Consider the following 12,826-nt stretch of genomic DNA (forward strand, 5'->3'; position numbering starts at 1 on the left):
GGGTGTTATCAAGTTCTTTTAGTTAATAACCCCAGGGAACATTAGACTCAGACCTCTTGAGCCACTTGCTTGAGCCCGCTTCACTCTTGGAGTGTCCTTTCACTTCAGTAAATCTATGTCGCTGCCATCCATTGCTTTATTTGAGCATTTTGTTCAAGTCTTTGTTCAATACACCAAGAACCTGGACAACTCGCAGTCAAGACTTCCCATCCGGGCCGGGCGCGGTGGCTCAAGCCTGTAATCCTGGCACTTTGGGAGGCCGAGACGGGTGGATCACGAGGTCAGGAGTTCGAGACCATCCTGGCTAACCCCATCTCTACTAAAAATACAAAAAACTAGCCGGGCGAGGTGGCGGGCGCCTGTAGTCCCAGCTACTCAGGAGGCTGAGGCAGGAGAATGGCGTAAACCCGGGAGGCGGAGCTTGCAGTGAGCTGAGATCCGGCCACTGCACTCCAGCCTGGGAGACAGAGCCAGACTCCGTCTCAAAAAAAAAAAAAAAAAAAAAAAAAAAAAGACTTCCCATCCGGTAACAAAGGGAAGCCAAGAAGCACTTCCTGAGGGAGAGCTCATAATGCTCCTGAGTGAAGCCACGACAAGATGGTGGCTCTGAGGGGGAGATAGGGACCAAGTGACTCAGCTCATCACCAGGGGGCAGGATGCTGCCTTCTAATTCGACCATCCTGCCCTTGCCCCTCACTATCATGGCGGCTCTCACCACTGTAGTCCTGCTACCTACATAGACTGTGGTATCCGAGGGAGGGAGATCCTGGGAATCCCTGGAGCCTGCCTTCTTGGAAAGAGCAGGGCTCGAGCACAGGAACACATTTTAGATGTGCCTGCAGGGAGCAGGATTCCTCGATAGGCACTCATCCTTACCCGGCAGCTTCAGGCTCTTGGTTTTGATTGTTTTCATACGTGTGACAGATGACATGGCCAGTCACACTGTAATGTCTGGAGAAACTGTTAACGGAAAGGGATCCCGATCCAGATTCCAAGAGAGGGTTCTTGGATCTTGCACAGGAAAGAATTAGAGGGAAATCCATAGTGTAAAGTGAAAGCAAGTTTATTAAGAAAATAAAGGAATAAAAGAATGGCCACTCCATCAGCAGAGCAGCCCCCAGGGGTGCTGATGGGCTCTTTTTTTTTTTTGCTTATTTCTTGATTATATGCTAAAGGAGTGGATTATTCATGAGTTTTCCAGGAAAGGGGTGGGTAATTCCTGGAAATGAGGGTTCCTTCCCTTTTAAGACTATACAGGTAATTTCCTGATGTTGCCATGGCATTTGTAAATTGTCATGGTGCTAATAGAAGTGTCTTTTAGTATGCTAATACATTATAATTAGCATATAATGAACAGTGAGGATAATCAGAGGTTACTTTTGTTGCCATCTCAGGTTCTGGTGGATTTTGCCCCATTTCTTTACTGCATCCTTTTATTGACAAAGTCTTTGTGACCTGTACCTTGTGTCAGTCTATTTCATTCTGTGACTAAGAATGTCTAACCTCCTGGGAATGCAGCCCAGTAGGTCTCAGCCTTATTTTACCCAGCCTGTATTCAAGATGGAGTTGCTCTTGTTCAGATACCTCTGACAAAAACCTCTATAGGGGAGGAGGACTCAGCAGATAGGCTGTGGCCCAGACAGCAGCTGCCAAGCTGATGGAGCCTGCACCCACCCAATTTGGCCAAAGAAGCCCCCATACTCTCCATGAAAAACATTTCCAGAAGCTGCTGTGTCAATAACAGTCTCAAAACAAAAGCAAAACCACCAACACTGAAGATCATTCTAGAGTCTGATTTGAAAAATAGGGTCAAATTCTGCAGGGACTTTCAAGTGGCAAAAAAATCACCCTAGTAACCAGATCTACAGTCTCATCCATCACACCAGGGAAAATGCTCCATTCGCCGTTCCTCAGCTTCTGGTTCTGGTTTCTGAGTTCTCTCTATATTGGAGGGGTTTTAAAGCTAGAGGGACCTTTGCCCACTTACTCATTCACAGATCTGAATATGGAGGTCAAGAGGGGAAGTGACATGTCCTAAGTCAGAGTAGATAAGAAAATAAGACAATGACTGAGCCCTTAGTGTATACTGGGTACTGGCTAGCTACTGGGGATATGGAGATGAAGAAAACAGTCCCTTTTACAAGGAGCTCCATCTAGTAAGGTAGAAAGATTGTTTTTCTTTTTTTCATTTTTTTTTTTTTAGATGGAGTCTTGCTCTGTCACCAGGGTGAAGTATAGTGGTGCCATCTTGACTCACTGCAACCCCCACCTCCTGGGTTCAAGCGATTCACCTGCCTCAGCCTCTCAAGTAGCTGGGACTACAGGCATGCGCCACCATGCCCAGCTAATTTTTGTATTTTTAGTAGAGACGAGGTTTCACCATGTTGGCCAGGATGGTCTCGATCTCTTGACCTCGTGATCTGCCTGCCTTGGCCTCCCAAAGTGCTGGGATGACAGGCATGAGCCACCATGCCCAGCTGATAGACAGACTCTTTGTAGGCAGGACCAGGCTTCCCTGAAGCAGAAGGAAACTTGAAATTAGGGAAATGAGCCTCACCAGGGGTGGCCACCACACTGCCCTGAGATGATTATGTGTGGACACAGGGCTACGACATAGCCCTGCTTTGACCTTGTAGCTGTGCTGTAGGGCTAGATGGGGCCTGGAGTGGCCTGAGCTAGGGGCTGCCATGAGCTCTTTCCACTCCCCCAAGGCATTGCGTAAGTAATGTCACTTTCTATTTGTACAGCAAAATCAAGAATATAGTTTTCTATAATACCAGGTGCCTCCCATACCCCCAGCTCAGTGAATGGTCTACCTGGTCGATAGGCCCTTGTTTGTGTTAGAGACAGAACACTAGTGGTAAGCTGTGGCCCACAGGCCACTGGCAAATGGAGGCAGAGCTGCAGAGCCCTTAGGAACCACAGAGCACCTTTTTCTGCTACACAATGCCTACCCAGCTTCTGCTGGCCCACCTGTGGGCAGTAGTAATTAGTGATGTGCAGCCTGGGACTAGTGCCAGGGAACCTATGGACACTCTGGGTGATCAGACATGTGTTGCTGTGGTGGCCTTTATGATCAGGAGATGACATGCAGTGAGAAGAAGGGAAGAGACGGTCAGAAGGACCTCAGACCAGGTTGAGGTCCACAGAAAGGCCAGGGCCAAGATGTGGTCAGCACCCCAGGCCGGTGGGGGCCTCGTATCACCCATGCTGGAGGTCAGTCCTTGACTGCTCCAAAACTTCTGCTTGAGGGGTTCTAAATGAAATGAGCAGGCCTTCCCTTCAGGACATGACTGAGTGATATGGTTTGGCTCTGTGTTCCCACCCAAATCTCATCTTGAATTGTAATAATTCCACATGTCAAGGGTGAGACCAGGTGGAGGTCATTGATTATGGGGGCTGTTTCCCTCATGCTGTTCTCATGACAGTGAGTTCTTACAAGATCTGATGGCTTTATAAGTGTCTAGCATTTCACCTGCTTGCTCTCATTCTCTCTTCTGCCGTCTTGTGAAGAGGTGCCTTCCACCATGATTGTAAGTTTCCTGAGGCCTCCCCAGCCATGCAGAACCATGAGTCAATTAAACCTCTTTTCTTTATAAATTACCGAGTGTCAGGTATTTCTTCATAGCAGCATGAGAACAAACTAAAACAGTGAGAAAAGCTTCTGAGAAAAGCTCGAAAAAACAGGCCTCCTGAACTTCCCCAAGTGACTGATGCAAATCACATCCCTCACACTTCACAGCATGCTGGAGATCTTTAAGGACAAACTGCAGATGATCTGAATGACAGCACTGACCATCAGCAACCTGCACAACTGCCCAGCCAAGAAATTGCAAGATGGAAGCAACGCTTGCAGGCAAAGAAGGAGAAGAAGGAAAGGCCGGAGCAGACCAAGGCAGGAATGAAACAGCCCATGAGTACTGGAGTGAGACAACTGACCTCCCTGGCCCACACCGTGCTGAGCGCCCTGTATCTGCTCAAGGGTGGTAAGAGACTACGTGGAGGACGGGAACTTGGCAGTGAATGGGGATCAGCGAAGGACATAGTGGGTCCCCCAGTGTCCCGGCCACAAGTTCCTCTGAAGACTGTGGATGACAATGGTAGCTTAGGTGCATGCTTCTTATTTCCTGAGGGGAAGTTGGAGACGCAGAATGCAATTTTGGGAGGAAATCCAAAGAAGGAAAAAAATCACAGGACAAGTCCAAAGTCTGATCAGCAAGCAGGCCTTTCCTTTTTTTTCATGGAGTCTTGCTCTGCCACCCAGCTTGGAATGCAGTGGCATGATCTTGGCTCACTTCAACCTCTGCCTCCTGGGTTCAAGCGATTCTCCTTCCACAGCCTCCCAAGTAGCTGGGATTACAGACATGTGCCACCATGCCAGCTAATTTTTGTATTTTTATTAGAGACAAGGTTTCGCCATGTTGGCCAGGTTGGTCTCGAACTTCTGAGCTCAAATGATCTACCCGCTGCGGCCTCCCAAAGTGCTGGGATTACAGGTGTGAGCCACCACGCCAGGGAGCAGGCCTTTCTGCAGGGTGCAAGGGCACAGCCTAAGGGGGAGTTCCTGAAGCCGTAGCTGACCCTCCCCACTCTATCTGAACTGCACGGAGAATACATGATGGGGCCTCAGCAGCAGTCCATGGAGGAGGACACCTACTGCCTGGACCCCAACCAGAGACTTCAAAAGGCACCTGAAAACTTGAACTGCTTATATCAGACTGCCCAAGAATTGAAGAAAGACACTTCCAGTTTTCATAGCAAGACCCTCTTCCATGAGAAAACACCTCAGGAAAGCTGGATGACCGCCATGTCCACTGAGAGAGCACTCTGGGCACTCTGGAAAAAAAAATGACCACAACAGACAGAAGCCAGCTGACTGTGAGGCCAAGTTCCTGCCCCCACAGGGGCCAGGAAGTGCCAAAGGAACCTGGAAGTGCCAGGGCTCCCAGGAGGGAGGCAGATCACAATGTGAGGGCTTGGGTCTAAAGCACCAGCTGGTTTGGTTCTGTTTTCCCTGTAGCCGGGTCCTGAATGCCCACAGCCTCAGCAGAACATCAGCCAGTGCTGCTCCTTTGAAAGCGCTTTTGATTGGTCTCTTGTTAGTTGAGCTACTATTCATTAGTTGATGCTGAAATTGCCCTTATTGAAGTTTGATAGATAGTGTTAGGTTTGTACGATATCGTTTTTCAAATAAAGATAGTTTAATATGAAAAAAAGAAAAGCACTTAGTACAACACATGACATATTGTTAGGGTTCAATAAATATTGTGATTATTGCCATTACTTAAAAAGTACACATCAGCCCAGTGCAGTGGCTCATGCCTGTAATCCCAGCACTTTGGGAGGCTGAGGCAGGTGGATCACCTGAGGTCAGGAGTTCGAGACCAGCCTGGCCAACATGGTGAAACCATGTCTCTACTGAAAATGCAAAAAGTTAGCCTGGCATGGTGGCAGGTGCCTATAATCCCAGCTACTTGGGAGCCTGAGGCAAGAGAATCACTTGAACCTGGGAGGCAGAAGTTGCAGTGAGCCAAGATCACGCCATTGCACTCCAACCTGGGTGACAGAGTGAGACTCTGTCTGGAAAAAAAAAAAAGTACACATCATAGAATTTTGAAATCACAGAATGTTAAGTATACAAGGCATTTGCTAGTGAATAAATTGATGGTCATTTCTTATTTTGTTTAGAACATGAATACATATAAAATTTTACTATTTACATTTTCAGGAATCCTTAAACACATTACTTAAACAGCTAGAAAAAGAAAAGAGGACTCTTGAAAGTCAAGTGAAATACTATGCACTTAAACTGGAACAAGAATCAAAGGTTCGTTTTTACTCTATATACTTAGCAATTCCTTTGAAACTGCCATTATTTCTAATGTTATCTACAAACCTACTCTATAATTATCACAAAATGCTTACAAAACTATTTCCTACACTATAGAGACATACACCTTAACTTAGTCTTGCTAGTATTGCTAATCTTCTCATATGCTGGACCCTTTACTTTTGTATCTTCACATAGGCTTACCAGAAGATCAACAATGAATGCCGTACATACCTAGCTGAAATGTCTCAGGTAACTCTTCTTTATTTCCAAATTCTAAGTGTTTCTTCTTACTGTAAATTATGTTTTTCACTTTTCTAGGTTTTGTTTTTGGTTTGGGAGAGAAGCAGATGTTGGAATTAAGTTTCTAAATATGGAGGGTAGACAGGAAAATACACAACTTGTATAAAAGATAAAAAGGGCTAGGTGTGGTGGCTCAAGCCTCTAATCCCAGCACTTTGGGAAGCCGAGGCTGTCGGATCACGAGGTCAGGTGTTTAAGACCAGCCTGACTAACATAGTGAAACCCTGTCTCTACAAGAAATGCCAAAAATTAGCTGGGCCTGGTGGTGAGCACCTGTAGTCCCAGCTACTTGGAGGTGAGGCAGGAGAATAGCTTGAACCTGGGAGGCGGAGGTTGCAGTGAGCCGAGATCACACCACTGCACTCCAACCTGGATGACGGAGCAAGACTCAATCTCAAAAAAAAAAAAAAAAAAGTAAAAAGGACATAACAGTTTTCCAAATTAAGAGATTATTTTTCATATTTGCTTCCTTAATTATCCTTTTAGTTTCATCCCTAATCACTAGAATTCAAACAGGTAGCTGCTATCTCTGTGCTATCATGAAATTCAAGGCACTTCACTTTATAATAATGCATGGTAAGGTCTGAGAGATCAGAATTGCTGTTGGTAGAAGTGCGTACTTATAAATACAGGACAGGGAGGTGATCAGTAAGTTATGAAAGATGTTGCATCTATTTTCAAGCTATTCATTTGCTTTTCAGTTTTATTTATGATATTGTTGGTATTGTAGAGTTTTTGTTTTGACCTTGTCAGAGCTATCTTTTATTTATGATTTCTAATGTTATAGTTAAAAAGACCATCTCAATGTTTCATAGCATTCACCATATCTTTTAGTATTTGTATAGCATAATATCTGACATTTAAATATGTAATCAGTATGAATCTTATTTTGGTAATGTTTTAAGATTAGGATGTAAACTCAGTTTTCAGTGTGTATTATCCAAATGGAATTGTCCAAAGAGCAGTTGGATATATGACTCTCAGGAAACAAATAAAGATTTGAAAATTGTTAACATATAAAAAGTGAAGTAGGCCAGGCATGGTGGCTCACGCCTGTAATCGCAGCACTTTGGGAGGCCGAGGTGGGTGGATCACAAGGTCAGGAGATCAAGACCATCCTGGCTAACACGGTGAAACCCCATCTCTACCAAAAATACAAAAAATTAGCCAGGCGTGGTGGTGGGTGCCTGTAGTCCCAGCTACTCGGGAGGCTGAGGCAGGAGAATGGTGTGAACCCGCAAGGCGGAGCTTATAGTGAGCCAAGATCGCACCACTGCACTCCAGCCTGGGCGACAGAGCGAGACTGTCTCAAAAAAAAAAAAAGTGAAGTCATTGAATGAATGAAATGCATTGGGGAGAATATACAGTGGGAAAAGAAAAACTGGTCTAGGATATAGCTGTGAAGAAGTTCAACAGTGACGATCAAGGGAAAAAGAGCCGAAAAGAGGGTTGGAATCCTGAAGACACAGCTAGGCCTGACAAGGAGGTAGAGGATTTTGAGGATGGGAGTAGCATGAAGAATAATCTGCTAGTCACTGATCCAGAATATCTAGAGGGATTAATGAAAGGATTGAGAGGAAGGGCATTAGGTTTGGGGATTAGAGCCAATAGGGGGATATTTAGAAAATTTTGAGAAAGGTCTATCATGGGTAAAGGGAAGTGTGTGTTGCAGTGTTGACTAAGGTAAACAAGAAGAAACTGAGACAAGATAGGATCAGTTCTTGCAGTCTCTTGTCTGTAAAATGGATGATTAGCTCAAACTTCATGGCCCTTGATACTGGGCTGGATGCATTGATTCCTCCTAGAACACAGGCACCCTTATGCCTTTCCTCAGACTATGTGCTTGGAATGTGCTCCTTCTCATACATGCCAATTCCACTCCCATCAAGGTCTAGCACAAACACTACCTCTTTATGGGGCCATGACGTGATGCAAAGACCAGACTGTAGTGGGATTGCGAATCTGAATCTGAATCCCAGCTCTGCACTTGCTACTATGTGACCTTTCTGGGCCTTAATTTCCTTCCTCACCTGTGAAAAAGAAATATCAGTATCTTGCAGGGGTTTTGTGAGTATGTAGAGAAATAATATATGTGCAGTGCTGGGTGAAGTTTCCAGCACATAGTAGGTTTTAAATTCCAGTAAATGGTGAATATCACTTTCCTGTGTTTCTTTTCTGATTTTCCGAGCCCCTCTGTGACAGGGGCACCAGAATTTCTGCTTGCCTTAGCCTTCCTCCTGGTCCCTTATTGCTGATATACCTGTTTGCTTCACTCAGCTGTAGGTTCCTCCCTGAGGTCAGGCAGGGTGACTCATGCTTTCTATTCCCTTTCACAAAGAGTGGCAAAAAGGAAATATGCAAAATTATTTACTGAACTGAACATAAAATAGAAATTTATGTTCATAATATTAAGCCCAAGTTATTAAGAAAAAGGTGATATATAAAACATTGTTGAAGGATTCTTTTAAGGTTAAAAGTAAAGTCTTTTGTCCCCAAGGCATTCATTTACTTTTGTTTATCTGGAAAATTCACTTATGTGAAATAATCCTACTCTGACTCCACTGGATCACTGAACATACGATAAAAGCCTATTTTAACAGCTTCCCAGGAAGATGTTAATCCTGTCCCCAGTATAAATGTTAATAAGGATTTTCACTGTAGAGTGAATTGTTAATCTCTATAGTGAAGGACAGTTCTAACCATGTGGATACTATGGTGATTGGAAAGGTTAATGGATGATTTGCAGTTCTTCCCATGCTGAATACATAAATAATTGATTCCTTGGTAGATAACTAGAGCTATTTGCTGAGTGTGCTGTTTATCCTTCTGCTGCTGTCCTCTCTGTGACTTTGTCTCCCTCTTGGTTCACTGTTTTGAATGAAACTGAGTTTCCCCCTCTTGGGAGTCTTCTGATATGCACAATGTAAGTACACTACGGACATTGCTTTTTAATACGTAGGTACGTTGCATTACTTAAAGTCAGGCAGAAAGACTGATTAGAGCTTTTTGCAACACATAATAAACTTAAGCTTTAGCTTCTATCCTCGTAAACGTAGAATTTTAGCAATGGCTGTGAGAGGTTGAGGAATATAATGCTTTTAGCTCACAGATAAGGAATCTGAGGCTTTTCTGTTTCGTTATCGGAAAGTTCTAATTGTTGAAATTGTTAAAATATCATATGATGCCTCTTATTCTCCTTTCCTGAAACTTCCTTAAAATCCACTGGTTTTAGTTACATTCTCTGAAGAGTAAGACTAAGTCTACACTCTTCCTGCAAGACAGGTTTTCAAAGATTTGTGAATGCCTCTCAGTCTTCCCTTAGTTTTTTGTTTTGTTTTGTTTTCTAAGCTAAAATATTAAGTTACATTAGCCATTCCCATAACATAGGTTCCAGACTGCCCAGGTATTTCAGCTGCCTTTTTGGACAATTCTGTTATTGTTCATTTAAAAATGTGGCTCCCTAGGTTTAAATGTAGTACTTAGGTTTAAATTTAGTACTTTAGATATAATGTCAACAGCATAGTTACCAAAGTCTTAACTAACTCTGCCGCACCCATTTTTCTTCTCTGCTGCCTATCATTCTGAAATACAGATACAATAGTGTTGTTTCCTGTTAAAAACCTTCAGTTTGCATTACCCAGAGGATCACAGCAAAGCTCTGTGGTGTGGTCTCTATAGGGTCCTCTCCAACTTGGCTGTACCTGTCTCTGCAACCTTATCCCTGCTAATATCCTAGACTGCCGTTAGACCAAATGCTATGTGCAGTTTCTGGATATATCTACTGCTTTATACCTGAGGTCCTTACTGTTCCTTCTACCTAGAATATCCTTTCCTTAGTTCTTAATTGGCTACTCTTCCATGTGGAGCCCCCCAAACCCTCAATTAACTACATCTCCTGTATGCTTACAAAGCACCTGTGCACATCTCTATCCAGGCACTTAATTATAATCACCTATTTATTTTGCTGTTTCCCCAATAGAACTAGGACCCATTTGTCTTTGTACCTGAGTGCTTAATGTAGTGGCAGCATATAGTAGATGCTCCATAAAATTAGCTGAAGGAATGAATGAATTCTATTTTCTGTTCCAATATACCCAAACCTGTCACTCATATCAAATGATCTAATACCTTAGCTCACACACACAAAGCTTCTCTTACATATGCTGCAAAAAAACCAGGTTATGGGAGAGTTAATTGAGAAACGACTATCTCTCTTATTTCTGAAATCAATTATGAACTAAGAGGATAAACACTTAGTTTTGTATTTCAGGGTTCTGGTTTACATCAAGTTTCTAAAAGGCAACAGATGGATCAGCTGCCTAGGATGCAAGAGAATCTAGTGAAAACGTAAGTCTAGCTACATATTTTCTTTCTAATTAATTACATTTGCACATAAATGCCACTGACAAAACAGGTGTCCACTATATTTTGGAAGCAGAACTTCTAGGTTTTATAGCAACAATATAAAATTGCAGATGATAAGAAAACTTAAAGAAGTTGTGATCTGTTCCACTATTTATACACATTTTTTTTAGATCCCAGATACATTTTTGGTCCTCAAGCACGATAATATATTAGTTTTTAAACTAAAATAATATGTATCTAAGAGAGCTTAAAACTACACCATTAACAATGACATAAACACAGTCATACCTTGGAAATAGTATGGATTTGGTTCTGGACCACTGTAATGAAGCTAGTATCACAATGAAGTGAGTTACACAAATTTTGGGGTTTCTCAGTATATATAAAAGTTATTTTTATACCGTTATACCATTACTGTCGTCTATTAAGTGTGCATTAGCATTATGTCTAAAAACAACGTAAATACCTTAATTTTAAAAGATTTTATGCTGAAAAATGCTATTGATCATCTGAGCCTTCCGTGAGTTATAATCTTTTTGCTGGTGGAGGGTCTTGCCTTGATGTTGATGGCTCCTGATGAATCAGAGTGGTGGTCGCTGAAAGCTGAAGTGCCTGTGGCAAATTCTGAAAATAGGGCAACAACGAAGTTTGATGCACCGATTGACTCTTTTATGAAAGATGTCTCTGTCATATGTGTTGTGGTTTGATAGCATTTTACCTACAGTAGAACTTCTTTCGAAATTGGCATAATCCTTTCAAAGTCTGCTGCTGCTTTATCGACCAAATCCATCGAATATTCTAAATCCTTTGCTGTCATTTCAAAAATGACATCACAGCATCTTTACCAGGAGCAGATTTCATCTCAAGAGACCACTTTCTGTGCTCATTTGTAAGAAGCAACTCCTCATCCATTCAAATTTTATTGTCAGATTGCAGCAAGTCAGTCACTTCTTCAGGCTCTACTTCTAATTCTAGTTCTCTTGCTATTTCCAGAACATCTACAGTTACTTCCTCCATTGAAGTCTTGCACCCTTCATAGTCATCTGTGAGGGTTGGAATCAACTTCTTCCAAACTTCTTTTAATGTTGACATTTTTCTATCTCCTCCCATAAATCACAAATGTTCTTAGTGGCATCTAGAATGATGAATCCTTTCCAGAAGATTTTCTCCCAGACCCATCAGAAGAATCACTATCTATGGCAGATATAACCTTATGAAATGTATTTCTTAAATAATAAGACTTGAAAGTTAAAATTACTCCTTGATCCATGGGCAGCAGAATAGATGTTATGTTAACAGACATTTAAACAGCATTTATCCTCTTGTGTATCTCCCACAGAGTTCTTGGATGTAACCAGGTACATTATCAAAGAGTTGCAATATTTTGAAAGGAGTCTTATTTTCTGAGCAGTAGGTCTCAACACTGGGCTTAAAATATTCAATAAACCATGCTGTAAACTCTAAACTCTTATGCTGTCATCTGGGCTTTGTTGTTTCATTTACAGAGTATAGGAATATTAGGTTTAGCATAATTCCTAGGATTTTCAGAATGGTAAATGAGCATTAGCTTCAACATAAAGTCACCGGCTGCATTAGACAAGTCAACCTGTTTTTTTGATGCTTTGAAGCCAGGCATTGTCTTCTCTTCTCTAGCTAGGAATGTCTAGGTGACATGGTTTTCACAGTTTCCTCTGCATTTTTTTTTAAAGTCACATGGACTGTGGGGCTGAGATAGGGGGATTTCCAGAATCTTCAGAGGCTTGATAATAATGGAGAAGGCCAGAATTTCCCATTTTCCTCAGCTGGCATCCTTTTCCAACAGAAGATAGTTTTGTGTACATTGAAAATCTGTTGGTTAGTGTAATCGCCTTCATCAATGATCTTAGCTAGTTCTGGGTAACTTGCTGCAGCACGTAAGACATACTTAATTCCTCCAGCAAAAAATTGCAGCAACAGGTATGACATCAACACTTGCTACTTCACTTGGCACTTTTATGTTATGGAGGGGGCTTCTTTCCTTAAGCCTCATGAACCATCCTCTACTGGCTTCTAGCTTTTCTTCTGCAGCTGTCTCACTTCTCTCAGCCTTCATAGAGTTGAAGGGATTTAGGGCCTTACTCTTGATTAGGTTTTGGCTTAAGAGAATATTGTGGCTTCTTTGGTCTTCTATCCAGACCACTCACATTTTCTCCATGTCAGCAAGAAGGCTGTTTTGCTTCCTTATCATTTGTGTGTTCACTAACGTGGTGCTTTTAATTTCTTTTAAGAATCTTTCCTTTGCATTTACACTTTGGCTTAACTGTTTGGCACAAGAGGCCTAGCTTTCAG

General features: G+C 42.5%; 1 protein-coding gene across 2 annotated transcripts in view; it reads left to right on the forward strand.

Moving 5' to 3' along the window:
- The window catches only part of CCDC169 (coiled-coil domain containing 169), a 65,706-nt gene that overhangs the window by 37,834 nt on the left and 15,046 nt on the right, over positions 1-12,826 (forward strand). For both annotated transcript variants that reach the window (XM_023208678.2, XM_023208677.2), the window contains 3 exons: positions 5,729-5,827; positions 6,029-6,082; positions 10,404-10,480. In XM_023208678.2, coding sequence (XP_023064446.1) covers positions 5,729-5,827; positions 6,029-6,082; positions 10,404-10,480 — 230 coding nt within the window. The remainder of the gene's footprint in view (positions 1-5,728; positions 5,828-6,028; positions 6,083-10,403; positions 10,481-12,826) is intronic.

The sequence above is a fragment of the Piliocolobus tephrosceles genome, chromosome X (assembly GCF_002776525.5).
Source record: "Piliocolobus tephrosceles isolate RC106 chromosome X, ASM277652v3, whole genome shotgun sequence".
Taxonomy (NCBI): Eukaryota; Metazoa; Chordata; class Mammalia; order Primates; family Cercopithecidae; genus Piliocolobus; species Piliocolobus tephrosceles.